At 34.0% G+C, this 19,641-nt stretch overlaps 1 protein-coding gene across 6 annotated transcripts in view; it reads right to left on the reverse strand.

Moving 5' to 3' along the window:
* Positions 1–19,641, reverse strand: part of PTPRK (protein tyrosine phosphatase receptor type K) — a 569,905-nt gene that overhangs the window by 110,386 nt on the left and 439,878 nt on the right. For all 6 annotated transcript variants that reach the window (XM_079939939.1, XM_079939937.1, XM_079939938.1 and 3 more), the window contains exons 8-9: positions 7,311–7,613; positions 20–129 (exon numbers count right to left, since the gene is read on the reverse strand). In XM_079939939.1, the coding sequence (XP_079796065.1) occupies positions 20–129; positions 7,311–7,613 (413 nt within the window). The remainder of the gene's footprint in view (positions 1–19; positions 130–7,310; positions 7,614–19,641) is intronic.

A 19,641-nucleotide genomic window follows, 5' to 3' on the forward strand; every position in this document is an offset into this window, starting at 1 on the left:
TTCCTTATTCTCCCAGTACCTCATATTGAGTGATGATTCCATTTGGATCCAAAGGTTCCTTCCAGTTCAAGAAGATCTTATTTTCAAAGGATGTTCCTTGAAGAGAATTGACTGGTACAGGGCCAGGCACTACAAATAAATACATTTTTGGTTATAAGGATCCTTATATCAGAAACAGAAAAAGTAAACATAAGCTAAACAGGTTAAAAGTAAATAAAATAAATAAAAATATGTCCTTAAAAAGAAAATAAGCTGTATGGCAAGTTTTTAATACATGGGAATACATGGGAATTCAAAGTAAATCAATCTATAAGCTTCTAATGCAGATTATGTACAACTGCAAAGTTATTTTTATTCAGAAGAATATTCTATCACCTTAGAGAGCTGAATAAATTGTGTAGTCTAGTTTTCTCTGTTGTATATACCTCTAATGACATGAAGATCTCATTTGTAATTTGTTTCAAGAACAGAGCTTTCCCTGAAAGATTACCCTGAAAGATTTTTTGAAGATTATTATAAGCCCCTAAAGTGTCTCCATAACAATGTTCATACAATAATAAATTATAATAATAATTAACACTCCTTAGACTCAAAAGCCAAACTATATAGTACTGAATTGAAATGTTCATTAACAGTCAATCTGACTTTTATAGCTATATTTATTACATTTCTATAACTTAAAAAAAGAGCATTGATTATTACAATTTTTAAAAAACTCCTTAAGATGAATAGGTTTTAAAGTCATTGCTTCAGTCTTTCAAATGAAATTCCCTTTTTCAAAGCTAAGAATCAAACCATTTTATAACACCGGACTTCTTTAGAACTCAACTATCAACATAACTGGTTTTGAAGTGTCCCCAGGTATGACAAGATTTGAGAAACCATTCCAGTCCTTATTTGCAAATGCCATATAACCCAGTGGCAGCAATGAATGATGTGTCAGTTTCTATAGACAAAATACAAGATACGAGAGACTTTTGCTATTGTGTATTTTCCTTTTATATATTTTATTTAAATATTCGGTTGCTATTTATTTACATAAATATCCAGTTTCTTGTTCTCATAATTCTTAAAAATATAACCTATCTATCCTACTTTGCTTAAAAATATGCTTTCTCTTGAAAATATCAACCCAATATTGGGCAAATATGTTTTTTAATTAATATTTTTCCATAATCTAACGTTTCAGTGAACTTTACACATGATATTATCTAGAAATGTAGTTTCAGAGTACACAGCAATTTTGTGAGGACTGAAATAAATTAAAAATCACTGGATCAAAGTAAATGCATTGCAATGTGGCCAGCAGCATCAAGAAATTCTGAATGATATGTCAAAAGAGTAAGATTTATTTCAATCTACAAGCAGACGATGAATGATGTTATGACCTCTGGGAGAGCCAACATAATTTGGCATATTAATAATTAATTCATAAAGGAAAAAAAACACAGTAAACAGAAAAGATGCCAGGACTAAACTCCAGAAGATATATTCATGCATCTAACAGCTGAGGGCTTGGGGAAAAGTTAACCTAAGGCATCCACTCCCCTCGACCCCCAGGTCCACAGTATTGGCACAGGCTATGCAGTTATCGAGGCAGAGGGGCCGTGATGGCCCCTGTGTGTAATCTGTGGCATCTGCTGAGGCTACCATGGGCCTTGGTTTGTTTCCTAAGAGAATACCTGTTGTTTCCATTTCACTCAAATGACATAAGCTTACAATTGTAGTTATTTGCCTCTCCACACCTCTCATAGAGGGTGGCTGTTGGGGGGAGGAGGAAGTAAAGCCTCAACTAGTGAGTAAATGTTTATTTGATGGTATTATAATTACTACTCGTGTTCACCAAACACGATTTGGTCAAAAAAATAATATGAAATGGCATGGATATGTTTCAAATTGTTCACAAATAAGGATAGGTTTTTTAAAATTTTATTATTTGAAAGCTATAGGTGGTATTTTATTTTATTCTATTATTTTATTCTATTCTATTTTATTTTTTGGCTGCATTGTATGGCATGCAGGATCTTAGTTCCCTAACCAGGGATCAAACCTGTGCCCTATGCATTGGAAGTGAGGACTCTTAACCACTGGACCGCCAGGGAAGTCCCAAGGATAGTTTTAAATGTTTGTAAATTCTACATTGAGAGAAGGGTAGAAATGGAAAGTAGCCTTCCTGGAATTTGTGTATTTCTCTGCTCTTCTTATACATGTTCTACTTTGTCAACAGGATTCACTTCATATACTTATGGAAAAGTTTGTGGGAAAATTATAGCCAAGAGAGTTCCACACTACTGATCTTGCACTGAGACCAGCATAGTGAATGAGAGAAAGAATTACACTTAGGTGAACTACAAAACACACACATAAAACATATGGAGGAAAGGAGTGAGGGCACAGACAAACTATGTTCAATAATTTTCTACAGACAACCTGTATTCAATAATTTTCTATGATGGAAGGAAGACAATTCTTTATACAGACATCTATATGTACATATGATTTGTGCAAATACAACATGAAGTTACTAAGTTCATCATCATGGCAGTCTTCATAGTGCAGGAAATGTCCTCTCACATTTCCAAATCAACAAATTTTAATGAAGACAGAATGCTGACTTTTATTCCCCTACTTATAATTTATTGGAGAACTGTTTCAGCTAAATTTTTTTTTTTTTGCACATAAAAAAGTCCCTAAAAATATAACTCTCGAAGTGGAAGAGAGGAAAATGAAATGTGGGTGGGGCAAGATTATATTAAATAAGCTTTACAGCCTTTAAAATATAATAAATGTACATTTAAAAATAGCTTTGTATTAGTCAAAAAATGTCCCCAAACCAGGCTTTTCTGCTGAGCTAACTTCACAATATTGATTTTTATGAATGCTAGAATAAAAAGTGAAAACAAAATCTCTTACACAAAATTCTACCCGTGCATTAAAAAATGCATGCAATAAATGAAATATAAATTCTACCTTAAGGTTCTGGTGGGAAATCATTCTAGCTTTGCTCTCATGGTTTATGGATGTACCCAGAGTTCTTTTCATGAAATTATATTCTTTTATTAGATGGCTGATAATTTATTATTTTTCTATGTATATGGGGTAGCAATAACTTAGCAAGACTGACGTAATTAGATCATCATAATCCATCGATCTTCCAACAATAGATTATGATTTAGATATTCTGTCACCCCCCCAATTCAGGAACATTGAGACACATCAAGTACTCTATGTAGAAGCGGAGTTTATAATGAGCAGATTTGGAGCCTGAATTATTTGCAAATACTTCATAGAAAGCTTGTACTTCAATCATTTAGTCTTATATATAAAGCAAAAAATTAAAAAACCCTTACAGTAGAAGGAATTACTTTGTGACTGTACTATCATGAAATAATAACATGCACCTCAATATCATTACAAACAATAAAAAAATTCTTCAAAACAGAGGTTAAAATAAAACAAAAGTAAGAAATATTATTGAAATTAGACTGAATAGTTAATGCCATTTTACTTTTACAAAACTATTTCTAGATGAAATAAATAACACAGTCATGAGTTTGATAAATTTTAAGACATAATTTAAATTTCCATAGCAATTCACTTCCTGATTAGTAATCTAGTCATATGTGTACCCAAAAATACATTTAAAAATTTAATGCAATATGAAAAAAGATTATATAAGCCTGACTGCATTCTTTGGTTTGTGGAAAGAAAAGCAGACTAAAAACTCATACCAAAGAATACCATCAAAATGAATTATATTGTTAGAGAATGACTGACTGAAGAACCACAAAACTCACATAACTGAGACTAACATTACCAATTAAGAAATCATGTTTTTTCATATATACGGAATCTAAAAAAAAAAAGGTTTTGAAGAACCTAGGGGCAGGACAGGAATAAAGATGCAGATGTAGAGAATGGACTTGAGGACACGGGGAGTGGGAAGCGTAAGCTGGGACGAAGTGAGAGAGTGGCATGGACGTATATACACTACCAAATGTAAAACAGATAGCTAGTGGGAAGCAGCCGCATAGCACAGGGAGATCAGCTCGGTGCTTTGTGACCGCCTAGAGGGGTGGGATAGGGAGGGTGGGAGGGAGATGCAAGAAGGAGGGGATATGGGGATATATGTATATGTATAGCTGATTCACTTGGTTATAAAGCAGAAACTAACACACCACTGTAAAGCAATTATACTCCAATAAAGATAAAAAAAAAGAAACCGTTTTTTTTTTCAATTTTAAGTGCAGGCAATAAAATGTGAGTACATTCTTATTACTAAAATCACGGATTATAAAATGTATAGTGTACAATGAACAAATGTACAAACTTAAAAGCTTTTGTACAGCAAAGGAAACCATCAACAAAACTAAAAGACAACCTGCAGAATGGGAGAAAATATATGCAAACAATGCGACTGACAAGGGGTTAATACCCAAATATACAAACTGCTTGTACAACTGAATGTCAAAAAAAACCCAAACAACCCAATCAAAAAATGGGCAGACAACCTAAATAGACATTTTTCCAAAGAAGACATACATATGGGCAACAGGCACAGGAAAAGATGGTCAATAACCTAATTTAGAGAAATGCAAATCAAACCCACAATGACGTATCACCTCACACTGGTCAGAATGGCCATCACCAAAAAGTCTGCAAATAATAAATGTTGGAGAGGGTGTGGAGAAAAGGGAATATCTGCACACCGTTGGCTGGAATGTAAACTGGGGCAGCCACTATGGAGAACAGTATGGAGGTTCCTTAAAAAACTAAAAATAGAGCTACCATATGATCCATCAATCCCACTTCTGGGTATATATCCAGAAAAGACAAAAACTCTAATAATTCAAAACGATACATGCACTCCGATGCTCATAGCAGCACTATTTACAATAGTCAAGATGTGGAAACAACCCAAGTACCCATAAACATACAATTGGCTTAAGAAGATGTGGTATATATATACACAATGAAATATTACTCAGTCATAAAAAAGAATGAAATGTTGCCATTTGCAGCAACATGGATGGATCTAGAGAATCCTACACTTACTGATCTAAGTCAGACAGACACATACTATGTGGTATCACTTACATGTGGAACCTAAAAACAATGCAAATGAATCTATATACAAAACAGAAACAGACTTACAGACACAGAAAACAAACTCATGGTTACCAAAGGGGAGATGGCGGGAGGGAGGGATAAAGTAGGAGTATGGGATTAATGGATATGAACTACTATACATAAAATAGATAAGCCACAAGTATTTACTGTATTGCACAGGGAATTAAATTCAAGATCTTGAAACAAACTATAATGGAATATAATCTGAAAAAAAAATAACTGAATCACTTTGCTGTGCACCTGAAACTAACACAATTTATAAATCAACTATACTTAAAAATGTCTAGTATAATATAGACATAATATTTATCCCACTTTATAAAATGAGACAGAGATTTTTCAGAGCTTTTGAATCCATGCTTAGACTTCCCATTTTGATACTCTACCTATGAAACAACTACACTCAACCACTGTTTCTTTCATAAGCATGTGTTGTGTGTGTGTTGTGTATGTGTGGGGGGACGGGGGGTAATACGAGTGTTTGTGTGTTTATGTATAAAAGCAGGGTTTGTTCTTTAAAATGTTGTTAATGTTTTGATTAAGTGCAAGTTCAAACATGATAGCTGAGGTGACTGTGTTTTATTGTCTCAAAGATGACAAAAATACATTTATCATGAATAAGTCTTAGGTTTATTCTTTGAAATTTTATGAATATGCATAATTTTAGGACAATATTGTTTCCTTGAAAATCTGAGCTAAATGAGGTTAAAAGGCTTTCACTTCCCTTTAATACAACAAAAAAAACAGAACAATCCAAGATCATTTCCATTTCTCAGAGTGAGAAAGCTTGAAGTAATAAGGAGAATTTCTAGAAACTATGGAATATTGACCCATATTATGGCAATCTCATACTTGGTAGGCATCAAAATATACATCTGAGCCAAAAGTTCAGAACTCGAGGGAAATTGGGAACACTCAGGTATCAAATACATCCTGTTTTCTGGAACCCAAATAAAAATGTAGATGGGGGCTTCCCTGGTGGCGCAGTGGTTGAGAGTCCACCTGCCGATGCAGGGGACACGGGTTCGTGCCCCGGTCCGGGAAGATTCCACATGCCACGGAGCGGCTGGGCCCGTGAGCCATGGCCGCTGAGCCTGCGTGTCCGGAGCCTGTGCTCCGCAACGGGAGAGGCCACAACAGTGAGAGGCCCGCATACCCCAAAAAAAAAAAAAAAAAAAAATTGTAGATGGAACCTTAGAGATCATCTAATTCAACCTTTTCATATACAGTTGAGAAATAGAGAACTAGAGGTGTGAAAGGATTTGCTAAGGTTACAGAGTTATTAGAGCCAGGACTGAAAACTCATGATTCCTGACTCCCAGTTCGGTTTTGCCTCAATTCACTATATAGCACACTTTTTCCCCCTGCACGCTTTCATTCATAAAAGGAAATACTGCAAATGAAATGTCTTACATTGGAAGAATACAGTGTTATTATTAATCATTTTTGTCTCGGATACATTTTTTTAAAATCAGAATATGTATTCAAATTCACATTAATGACATACTATAGTATGTGTATGTAATTTATAATATTAATATAACTGTTTCTTCCTATTATTCAATAATTTAGAAGTAATACACACATAGAAATTGGGCAAGTTATAATTCAATTACTTGGGTGGTAAAAAGATGGATAAAAGATGATAGCTTGCCAATATCTGATAAGGACCTTTATTTAGACTTAAACATATAAACTTTGACCTTCTTTTATTTTTATAATTACATAAAACTATCTAAAAATGAACAGAATAAGTAAACAATGTTGCTTTCAAATCTAAAGGAAATGAAAGCTATTACTACTGATCTGTAAAATGCAAAAAACTAAAATTTTAACTAAGTGCATTTCACCAATAGGTAATCGATGTAGTGCCACAAATGGTGAAAATTATTTTTGAACATTCGATAAAAACTTTAGACTTTTAGTGTAGTTGCTACTTTTCTAATATTGTATAAAAATGGAAAACAATAAAGGAATCGTTCATTTAGTATTTGATGCTACCCTGAAGAATATTAAGGTTTTTGTTAAAGGCAAATCCTTTCCAAAGTTAACTCTGTTAAAAGTATTTAGCAGATTTCGGAATCCAATTCAATTTTGGGGACTCTAGGCAAAACTGTAAGCAAGTACATAATTCTTGTCATATAATTCCCCCCTTTAAAAGTAAGGAAGTATGAGCATACCATCCTCATCAGTTTGAATAATCGTCTCTTCACTCTCCTTCCTGCCTTCTGGATTGGTTAGGATCATCTTGAGGCTGACGTTTGTATAAGGTGGCAGATGGTTCACAACATGCTGAGGGGCTTTGGGGTCCATGTCCAAACAGTCTGCCTTGCTCTCATTGTGACCACGGAAGTAATGGTAGCAGATAGTGACATTAAAAGTGTGGCAACGAGTGATGTTGTAACCCAGGGATTCCCAGTCCACAGCAATGCGTCTTGCCTGTATCTCGGCAATCTTTAAAGTCTTTGGGGTTCGCATAGGCTCTGAAAAATAAATCAAAGACACAGATAGCTGTCAACTTTACCATGAATAATCTTGAAAAAATTTAACACTGAGCATGACATAGCATGTGTAAACCTAGGAAAATCTGGAAGTCATCGTTTATTCTCATTTTCTTTATTACTCATGATCTTATTCTTAAAGGTTTCTGTTAGGGCTATGATTTACCAATGGGAAGAGAAATGGGAAGTAAAATGTCCACAATCCATAGTACTCAGGAACATGGCAGAAAAATAAAAACTTGAAAATGTGGCCACAATGCTTTTATAGTTGTTTCTGTTGTTACTGCCCTATTCCCCATCTTTCTTCGGTCATTATTGAGTAAGTGAATTAGCTAATACATCATAATGGATAAGAGTCAACATGTTCTGCTCTCTGATTTGTCATGTCACCAAGCTATGCTGTATACTAATTAGTCTAATCGTAACACTAAACTACCACTTACAAAAATGATGCAGATATTAATTAACATTTATTATTTCAGTAATGATGTTCATCAAAGCAGAAAAATATCTGAGAAAAATTGCAAGAACACATGTGGATATTCACATTGTCATCTATCCTTCTTGATCTCTTTTTGTCTTTCTCTAGGAACTGCTCAGGTCTGACAATCCATCCAGTGTCACCGAAACCAAACTGGGAAGTGAATTTCCATTCAACTGGAAAATGCTGGCAGAACTAAACACTCTGAAGACTGGAATCCATCCATCACTGCTTCCCAAGTGTATACTTTTCTCATGCAAGACTAACTTTAATCATCTAACTTAATCAAAATAATTACCCTATGAAAGTCATGGCCATGGCAAAGTCTACACAGTAAACAAACCAATACACAGCAAAACTTTAATACATTGATTTGACAAAGAGATTAAAGTCAAGGTCAAGGTTGAGGCCTTGTTGGTACCTCCATTAACTCACTAGGGATTGTTAGTGCTCATGAAAAATAGAAATCAGTAGGGAAAAAATGAAGAAAAGTAAGTAATACAAAAAGCCCAATATGGGTGTTTTTATAAATTTTCATTTTTGAGATTAAAATCTTAGTTGTGTAAAAATAATCAGCATGGCACACAGATGGCAAACCCAAATTGGGATTCCAGTTCAATACATTTAATGTGAAATATGAAGTACACTCTTGTGGCCATTTAATTTAAAACCTCAAAACTAAAATATATATATATATATATATATATATATATATATATATATATGCAAATTAATCTTTGGTAGAATCCAAAGTTTAGGTTTTAAATTCTGTCTGATCTTCTGATTGTTTACAATATCCAGTCCCCCTATTTTACCACTTTTGTTTCAGTGTTAAGTAGGCTGGAAGAAAGATGTGGTCTTTTAATCATTTTTAAAAATCTCTTTATATGTCTAGCACTATGTTATCATTTTCCCCGCCAGGCACAAGAGTGAGATGATGACATTTTCCTTTCCGTCTAGTTAGACTAAAAACACAGTGTTTGGCATCACTGCCCACAAACTGGCCAGGCACTTATAGGCAGGATCATCCAAAAACTTCCCAGATAAATTGTGACTTTGCTGCCTGTTAGGTAGCAATCAGATACAACTGAGTGGCCACATTGCAGTTAGTCCATACATTGTTCTAAAAGTGTCTACATTGAGAAATTTCTCCAGAAAATACTTGATGCATATGAATGCAAATATCCCATACAACAATAAGAGAAAATACCAATAAATATTTATCCCTCTGCTTTAATTTTTTTTAGGTCTAGTAGTCATATACCTGTTTTCATACACCCTTCATTTTGAACCTGACATCTTATTCCTTTATAAACTTCTCTTTTTCTGAGTGATCATTCTCTTTCATACATCTTTTCATTTTATACCACTATTCAATTTGCACTTACACTGCATACTAATACAACTTTAAAAGACTAAGGAAAGCATAAAGAAATTGAAGAAGACATAAATGAAAGATACTCAGCACTCATGGATTGGAAAAATCAATATTGTTAAAATGGCCATACTACTGCAAGCAATCTACAGATTCAGTGCAATCCCGATCAAAGTTCCAATGGCATTTTTTTGAAGAAATAAAACAAATAATCCTAAAATTTGTATGAAACCACAAAAAAACTCCAAATAGCCAAAGTAATCTTGAGAAAAAAGAACAAAGCTGGAGGCATCACGCTCTCTGATTTCAAACTATATTACAAAGTTAAAATAATTAAAACGATATGATATTTCTACTAAAACAGACACATAGATGAATGGAACAGAATAGATAGCGGAGAAATAAATGCTCACATATCTGGTCAATTAACTTATGACAAAGGAGTCAAGAATATACAATGGGGAAAGAACTATCTCTTCATTTAATGGTGTTGGGAAAACTGGACAGTCATATGCAAAAGAGTGAAACACAACCACTGTCTTACACCATATACAAAAATTAACTCAAAATGGATTAAAGACCTGAAAGTAAGACCTGAAACCATAAAACTCCTGAAAAAAAAAAAAAAGATGGTAAGCTCCTTGACACAGGTCTAGGCCATGATTTTTTTGAATCTGACACCAAAAGCAAAGGCAACAAAAGCAAAAATAAATAAGTGGGACTACATCATACTAAAAAGCTTCTGCACAGCAAAGGAAACCATCAACAAAATGAAAAGGTAACCTACTGAATGGAAGAAAATATTTGCAAATCATATATCTGATAAGTAGTTAATATCCAAAATATATAAAGAACTCCTACAACTCAATAGCAAAAAAACCCAAACAAGCTGATTAAAAAATGGGCACAAGATCCAAATAGACATTTTCCCAAAGAAGACATACAGATGGTCAACAGGTACATGAAAAGATGTTCAACGTCAGTAATCATCAGGGAAATGCAAACCAAAAGTACAAGATATTGCCTCACACCTCTCAAAATGGCTGTCACCAAAAAGACAAGAAATAACAAGTGTTGGTGAGGATGTGGAGAAAAGGGATCCCTTGTGCACTGTTGGGAATATAAATTGGCGCAGCCACTATGGAAAACAGTATTAAGGTTCCTCAATTAAAAACAGAACTACCATATGATTCAGCAATTCCACTTTGGGGTATTTATCTGCAGAAAATAAAAACTCTAACTGAAAAGATATATGCACCCCCATGTTCACTGCAGCACTATTTACAAGGAAACAACACAAGTGTCCATCAAGGGATGAATGAGTAAAGAAAATGTGTTTACATATACATATCTATGCATATATACCATGGAGTATTATTAAGCCATGAAAAAGAGCAAAATCTTGACATTTGCAGCAAATGTCTTCCAGGGTATTATGCTAAATGAAATAACTCAGACAGAGAAAGACAATACCATATAATCTCTCTTATGTGTGGGGTCTTAAAAACAAAAACAAAAATTAACCAAAAAAAAACAAGATCATAGATCAGTTAGAGAGAACAGATTGGCAGTTGCCAGAAGTAGGGGATGAGGGGTCAGAGAAATAAGTAAAGGGGGTATAATGTATTAAAAAATAAAATGAAATAAAAATTAAAAAAGAATCTGTTTTACAGATGTATGACACAACTTCATTGGTAGGAATGGAGGAAAATTTTACCTTAGTAACTTTGGCAATGAGTAGAAACTACAAGACCAATAAAACCCCAAAAAACAGAACAAAAAAAGTGGATATTCATAGGAATGGTTTAAAGTTTACACATGACTTTAGTCATCACAGAGGGACTATATTTCTGAACAGCAAATTTAGAGGACTCTTTTAAAAAAAAGAAATTAAAAAAAAGTGTACACATGAATGTGAAAAAAAGTGGAAATGCAAAATGGTAAAGAAAAAAAACCTACTTAACACTTTATGTACTAAAAGCCTCTACAATTTGCCTGTAAATTACTGACTACATATTTACATTTTCTCCCAAACTAATAATAAAATAATTTTAAAAATTAATTTCTCTATTTATAAAGTTAAATAATTATAAAAATAAATAGAAATTTTCTTCTCCTAGCTAATCTCATTATATCCAATTTCTTTTGCCTTTTGGCTTCCTTTATTCACCCTTTTATGGAGCACTGAAAATAGGGAATATATGTGCTATTCAATTTCTGCTCAGCTGCTGCAGCTAGCTGACTGCCTATTAGAACTGCTTGACATTCTGAATAGCCCTAGAGCAAGTCAAAGTTTGGAGGAACTTAGTGTTTCTCTAGGCTTGGAAGAGCCAGAAGAGATGTAAATGTGTGCATACTGAGGGACTCGCTGTCAAAAGCAGAAGTAACTCACTATCCCCACTCTTTTTATTCTCATATTTGAAATTAAAAAAAAAAAAAGTAAAATAAAAGCATACCCAGACACTGTGAAAGACACAATAGCTCTACATCCTCAATTATTCATTTTTAAGAGTTGACAAAAGATATATTTATTATATATTGGTAGTATGTAAAAAAATACATAGAGTTCACTTTGAGTGAGAATTCTGTTTTGGTGTATTTAAATGCTGCTAACTTTGACACTAATATAAATTAGACTTTAAAACTCTAATTTAAAATCTGGAAAAGGTAGCTTTAGAAATCCTATACGTATGTGCATAAACCACAATCATAATATCAGCTGCCCACACTTTATTAACTGGTAAAAAACCAAAGATTTGTGAAAAGAAATAGCTTTTTAATAGGCAAAGAATCTTTCTACAAGGTCAATATGGTATTTAAAATCTATATTTTTCACAATGGCTTGAAGAAATGCTGCAAAATGAATTGTTATTACTAAAATAGTGACTTAAAATATAATCTTACTGCCATCTAGGGCAATATTCAGAAACCAACATACAACAAAGTAAACACACACACACGTATGCAGAAACACATCTAAAGTCAAAATTCAATTATCTTGAGCTCTAAGGCATCTGCAGTAATTCAGAGGAAGTCACTGTCTAATTACAGTTATTTAATTGACATGTGCTCTATTTTTTTCCAGTTTTTATTGAGGTTGGATATTCTCAGCTGTATTTACATATATGTTATAATCACATATATGTATCCATGCATGTACATCTATGTATATATTCACATATACATATATAAGCACATACACATACATACACACATACAATAGGCACTCTGCTATGCAACACCTCTGAAGTCTGTTAGCTCTGACATGGGCTGACCACCACGTATACATAGATTTTTAAAAATCAGGATATAAACAGCAGGGACTTGAGACTGTTCTACTACTATGAAATCCATTCCAAGAAAATTCTATCAGTATTCGACAAGAAAATTACCTAAATTCCTCAACCTGATCCATTAGTCTTGTGCCTCACCAATAATTGTGTTGTATTTCTGAGATATGAATGCATAAGTAAAAATTTAAACTTTTAAAATTGGAATAATTAACTTTTGTAGAATAAACGGAAGTAGAAGGATATTGCTCAGGACTCACTATGTTATATAAAGCTGGGCATAAGTGCTGTTTTAAGGATTAAATAATTTAAAGAAATGACCTAGTGTGGTGAATGGCACATAGAGGCGTCACAGTAAACAGTATTTATAACAACATAGGTCACCACAATGATGATAAAACAATGGGGATCACATTCATCAATGCACTACTTGTCAGGTGGTTTGAAATTTACCAAATGTTCTTTCTTCTTCCCAATTTTTTACTTTCCATTTTCAAATTTTTGTTAGGTATTCCATACATGTGTTTATAAAACAGTTCTCTTTCCTTCTGTCTCATTTTGCTTTTCTAGTAAAAGGAAATTTGGGAGAGAAACAAGGAATTGGAAAAAGTTGTGGGGCAAAATTCTGGCAGAAACTTGGGAATAAATATAGCAAGGGAGTGACCTTCATGCAGCAAAGGATCATATTAAAATATTTTGAACAAGTAATCCATCTATTGTGAAACAAAAATAGATTGCCTATTATATAAAGTGTATGATACCAGACACTGTGGAGGATTCTAAAGTGAATAAAACAATAATAGACCTCAAGGAGCTTAACATTTATTCAGTAAAGATGATAAGCTAAGAAAAAAAATTAAAGCAGTATGATATAAATGGTATATGAATGGAATAAAATACTATAGGAATTCAAGAGAGGGAAACAACTTCCACCTGTCAAATGGAAGAGATATTTGCATTTGGTTTCAATGGGTAAGGCAGGAAGATCTATAGACATAACTTGGATAAATAATAAAAATGCAGAGGAAACAAGATGAATAAATACAAACACAATTGGAAAAAATATGTAATCCCATTTGGTTGCAGTACAAGTTATCTAATAGGAGGTTATATAGGAAAAATTGGTTGGGAAAAGATTGGAAAAACTTTGGATGTCATGATAAGAGGTAACTTGATCTAAGAGCCAATGGAAATTAACTGAGCAGGAAATTAACACAATTAATTAACTACTTTAGAAAAATTAATTTGGAGGTTTTGTCAAGTGTGCAGACACTGGAAGTGGAAAAATCCAAAGAATGCAATGTGTTAGGGGAGAATAAGGGGCCAAGAAGGAGTGTGACTTCAGGAGACAATGGTTTTCTTTATTTTTCTGCCAAAAGTTGATCATTCCACTTTTCCCATTCCATTTTCCTTTTATTGTTCACCTATTTCCTAGTTGTTACAGTGAGAAAAGCCACATGAAATCAAAAAGAAATAGCAGAAAAGTTACATATCAAATCTATGACCAGTAATATACAATTAGCAGATAAATAAAGAAATAACATATCACTGTCCTTACTTAAATTCTAAACAGATCAAGCATGGGATTTATGCTTGTAATAGTTTTTGTGTCAAATATTTAACACAACTTGATAGGATAAAATGAAGAACTACTTAATAATTCTCTGAAGATTAAGAAAAATTAAGGCAACATGAGTAAACAGGACCTGTTGACTTTGAGTCACCTCTCAACAGCAAGATGATTTAATAAGTGGTTCTAGATAACAGATAAAAGGAAATTCAATTTTGGGCATTTGTTAAACAACACATGACACGACAGGTCAGTATCCAGGTCCTTCTCTAGTGATAATCTCGGTTACTCTGAAAGAGTTGTGAAAACAAAAGCTTTAGCAGCTACAAGAGAATCGAGGGCAGGGACCACATTTCCCTAGAATCAGTTTTTTAATGATAAAACTTATTATCCAGCTGTCACTCAGAGAGAAATAGAAGATGTCCCAAAGCTCATGCCAAGAAGAAAAGGAAGATGTTGTCAAAGATGTCACAAACTAAGAACACTGAAGCATAACAGGGAGCTTCTTGCTCCTGGCTGCCTTTTCATCAGAAATCTTAGAAGCTGACTGCAAAGCACAATTTCCATTCCATTTATCAAAACAAACACAAGGAAAGTGAACTTCCTGACTGTTAGAGAAAATATTTGTTGGTGTAAAATAAAAAATAATTGAGATGAAATTTCTGAACAAAGTTGAATTTTTTTTTTTTTTTTAAAAAGGAAGAAAACATTGGCATACCTTGGGGGAGGAAAAAACTGAAGTGCTTTGGAAGACAGTGTCTTTACTTTTCTCTATTGATGCTTTGTATTTTTATTCTTTTCCTCATGGTAATGACTGAGGATAAGCAAGGTTTTACACTGCACATCTTTTCAGTCTTAGAGCTTCATTAGTCTTGCCAGAAAGATTTCATCTCTGCTCCCACGGGTCAAATTGAGTTAATGATAAGTTGGTGAGATGACTTGATTAGCACTGTAATATGAGGGAGCCTTAGGTCCAGGAATAACCACAAACCAACTGTCAGCTCTTTTGGCTTTCTGGCTGTGTTGTTGAAATGACATGTTTGCCCTCAGGGGATATAGAATGACAGGGGGTGCATGGCTCACTCAGCTCTCCTGCAGAGTCACAGAAATATTTACCCAGTACCATCAGAACAATACTAAGCACATCATCAAATTAAACCAAAATATGTCATCTTCACTGCTCTCAAGAATCTGACTGAAGTTCATCAGATAATTCTAATAACATTTGCATACTCTCTACAATAATGCTAAGGAAACTGTTTGATTTTCAAAAGAACTTACTACCAAAGTGACGTGGAAAAAAAAGACAAAAGTAACTATTTTTCCAATAGATAAATCTTATTGAATGTCTTATTAAACCTAATTCTCAAAACATGGGGAGTTGAAAATTTAGGGGCCCTTTAATGTTTCTCACTTAAATTTTTATCTAATAATACCAGACTGTGTTGGAAGAACCATGTAATTACAGTCAATCAATCTACTTCAATTCATCTCTCATACTGCATATTCTGCTTATATGTCATACTTTAAACAATGCAAAAAATAAAACATTTTGTATAGCTAACCACCTATACTTGGATAAAACATAAAATAGAAAGAGAAAAGGCATTTAAAAAAATTTATTGAAGGAAAAAAAGAAGAGAATAATCTACCCCTAGTGTAAAAACAAACTTTATTTTTCATAAAAATGTTTAGCAACAGCATTAATCACATACAAAAACGTACAGTGAGCTGTATATTACCCTAAAAAAGTAATATGGAAAAAACTACTTCATAATATACAGTGTATAAAATAAGATGACTGGTGAGGAGCTGTATACAGCAATGACAAAACTCTAGAGGGAATTTTCAATGCCTTCTCCATGCCTAAAAAGAAGATAAATGACACACTTCTTAGGTTGTACTAAAAAATGAGGTAAATATTTTGTATGCCAAGCAAAGTGGTTGGCCCATAGTATATGCTTGGAAACTTCATTTTCTGAACAATAAAGCAACTAATTTTAATATGTTTTATGTTCAAGAGCTAATGAAAATAGAACTTAAGAACTCAATTCTGTGATGGCTCCAATTCTTCACCTCTCTTTGTATCCACACTGTTGGCCATGTGATTTTACAACCCTTCACACCAAAGAAGTGGGGTTTATTTCCCCATCTTTTGATTTGGGGCTTGCCTCATGACTTGCTTTGGTCAACAGAATGAAGCAAAAGTGGCGGTGTGCTAACTTTCACCTGTATCTCAAAAAGTCCTGTGAGCCCCTCTTGCTCTTACACCTCCACCATCACTTCTGGACTAAGAAATGCATGTGGAACAGAGCTGAGTTAGTCACCTCGTCGTGCCAGCAAAGGTCATCTAGACCAGCCAATCGCCAGTCCACCAGCAGATCTGTGATCCAGACAAGATCATCAGAGGCTTTCTGCCACAGATGAGATTTTGTGGTTAGTAATTGTTCAGCATTTTGATATAATCCCTATCCCTAATCTCTTCACTTAGTAAATTACCTTAATATTTTTGTGAAGATTATGTCAGTGATCCCTCCATAGAACAGTACTTTACAAATTTTATTTCGCTAATAATGAGTTGTGCTGAGCCACTGCATGCTTATTTACTATTCTTTTAGTATTAAAGTAAACATTTATTAAGGGCCTGGCATGTGCCAAATATTGTGGCAGTATAAGATTTAAAAAACTACTTTAAATGAATATATTTTTGTCTTTATTTCCTGTATGCTCTTTGAGGGCAGGTTCATTTCTTCACTATGCTCCCACAGATACTAATATATTAAATATTGGACTAATAATTCTATGAGGTATAAGACATGTCAATACTTTATTCTAAGCTATAATAATTAGAGTCGTTTTCTAGCACCCTAATCCATCGCTGCAACACAACATTTATTAAAATATTTTAATTTTTATATCAATATAAGTTTACAGGTATATATAAAGTGAATCAGCAATATAAGCTAAATTTCCTTACTTTTGAGTGGATAGCTCTAACAGAAAAATACATTTACATATACATTTTTATCCAAATCCCTCTAATACTACTTAGATGCAGAAATAGTACATGTTTTCCTCAACTACATAACTCCTTTATAAACACCTTACATCTGTCCTTGAATGAGTCAAGCCAGTCAATTCAAACTCGGAAATTATTATAAAGTATATTAGTAAATGAGAGGTTAGGAGGGCCCATTTTAAGTGAGGCTATCTTATGGCATGAAGACCCGCCAAGACTGCCCAAAATAAACTACAACAATTACATTATAATGATATTCCAAGTATGTATGGCTCATTTCACTCCCAGCAAAGATTATGATTTTAATACACCAACTTAGGTCCTTCTTTCATTCCTTCTGGAAACTTACAAAATAAACTAATTTGCTTTGGATCACTTTTCTGAAGAAAGATGAGAAAATTTCTAAATTATAATAGAAAAAAGCTAGAGTAATACAAATTTTCAAAGTGATAATGGCTGTTAACACACTTTAATACATCATTTGATTTCATAAAATGAAAGTCTGGTAACATGCTTGCTTCAGGGGAACAGAAAGACAGATAAGGACTGCAGGGGTGATGATTATTTGTCCATTTCCTTTTCTGAAGCCACCATTTATTCTATGCTTTCATGCAGGATTAACAGCTTGCAGAACCTTCACATGTAATCAATAGTTGTGAAGTTTTATATCAGGTTTAGAGATTAGACAGCCTTGATTACAAATTTTATTGATTTGTACAGCTTAGCTGCAGAAATTCCTGTACATTTTTCAGAAATTAAATTAAAAGGAGATACATGCTCGACACACACTAGAAATGCCAGTGTGATGATAAGGTGTGACCTCTTTACACTCATTCCTCCAGATGAATAAAACCCTTCTAGTACACTAAAACATGAATCAGCATGTCAACAAGTATCAAGCTGAGATAGTAAGGAGAGTGAAAATGTGACAAAAAGAATTACAAAACCACAAGGAAACCTGCCTAACACTATAATTAATACAGGAGACTTGCAAGAATTAATTGCTTCAGCTCATTTGTAAATTAGCAAATTGACAGAGATAAGAATAATGAACTCCTTAACTTCCACCTGGGACAAACTGAGCCTATATTACAACTGAAGATTCATGATCTCTTTTAAGATAAAGGAACAAGGACAAATTTAATTACTAGATAAATAAATATAATCATTTTAAAGTTAGCAAATAAACTAGTGAATATAAAATTCACATCCAAATTTGCTTTATGAATATTCCTACCTTAAAAACTTTTAAGGAACTGCTGTATATTTTATGTCCACTATTTGAAGGTCTGAGATTGTCCAGAAAAAAATCAATAAACCTGTATATACTCAACAGATGCTGAGGGGGTGGTGGTGGTGCTAATATTTTCCACAATAAAAATCTTACTTTTTTAATATTCTATTACAGATTTCTGAATATTATTTCAAATTTATTCCTTTGTGAAATATATTTTATTATTCTAATTGAGTATGTCCCAGATCTGCATTAAGTCCTATATATGATGACACATAAGGCAGAAATAAGTAAAAGGTGATTCATCTTGATGGGAATCCTGAAGAATTCCTCTCCTTATATTTGAAAAGTTATTCAACAATTAGATTTAGAGCATGGACTGCCTTGAGCCAGTCTACATGGTTAGGCAAATGTTTCAGTGTGTTTTATAATGGACTTGAAAAAAATGAAATCCCCTTAAATTGTAAAAATAAAAAAGGAACCTATTTATCACACTTTATGCAAGATAGTTGATGAAGGTTTAATTTTTCTATTAAAATTTCCTAATATTTTTAGGGGGAGAAGTTCAAGATGACAGAAGAGCAAGATGTGGAGATCTACTTCCACCCCACAAATACATCAGAAATACATCTACATGTGGAACAACCCCTACAGAACCCCTACTGAAGGCTGGCAGAAGACCTCAGACCTCCCAAAAGGCAAGAAACTCCCCCCATACCTGCGTAGGGCAAAAGAAAAAAGAATAAACAGAGACAAAAGAACAGGGACGGGACCTGCACCAGTGGGACGGAGCTGTGAAGGAGGAAAGGTTGCCACACACTATGAGGGCCCTTCGCGGGCGGAGACTGCAGGTGGCGGAGGCGGGAAGCTTTGGAGACACGTAAGAACGCAGCCACAGGGGTGCAGAGGGCAAAGCGGAGAGATTCCCACACAGAGGATCAGTGCCGACCGGCACTCACCAGCCCGAGAGGCTTGTCTGCTCACCCGCTGTGTGAGGGCTGGGAGCCGAGGCTCAGGCTTCGGAGGTCAGATCCCAGCGAG

Source organism: Stenella coeruleoalba (assembly GCF_951394435.1).
Source record: "Stenella coeruleoalba genome assembly, chromosome: 12".
Lineage (NCBI taxonomy): Eukaryota > Metazoa > Chordata > Mammalia > Artiodactyla > Delphinidae > Stenella > Stenella coeruleoalba.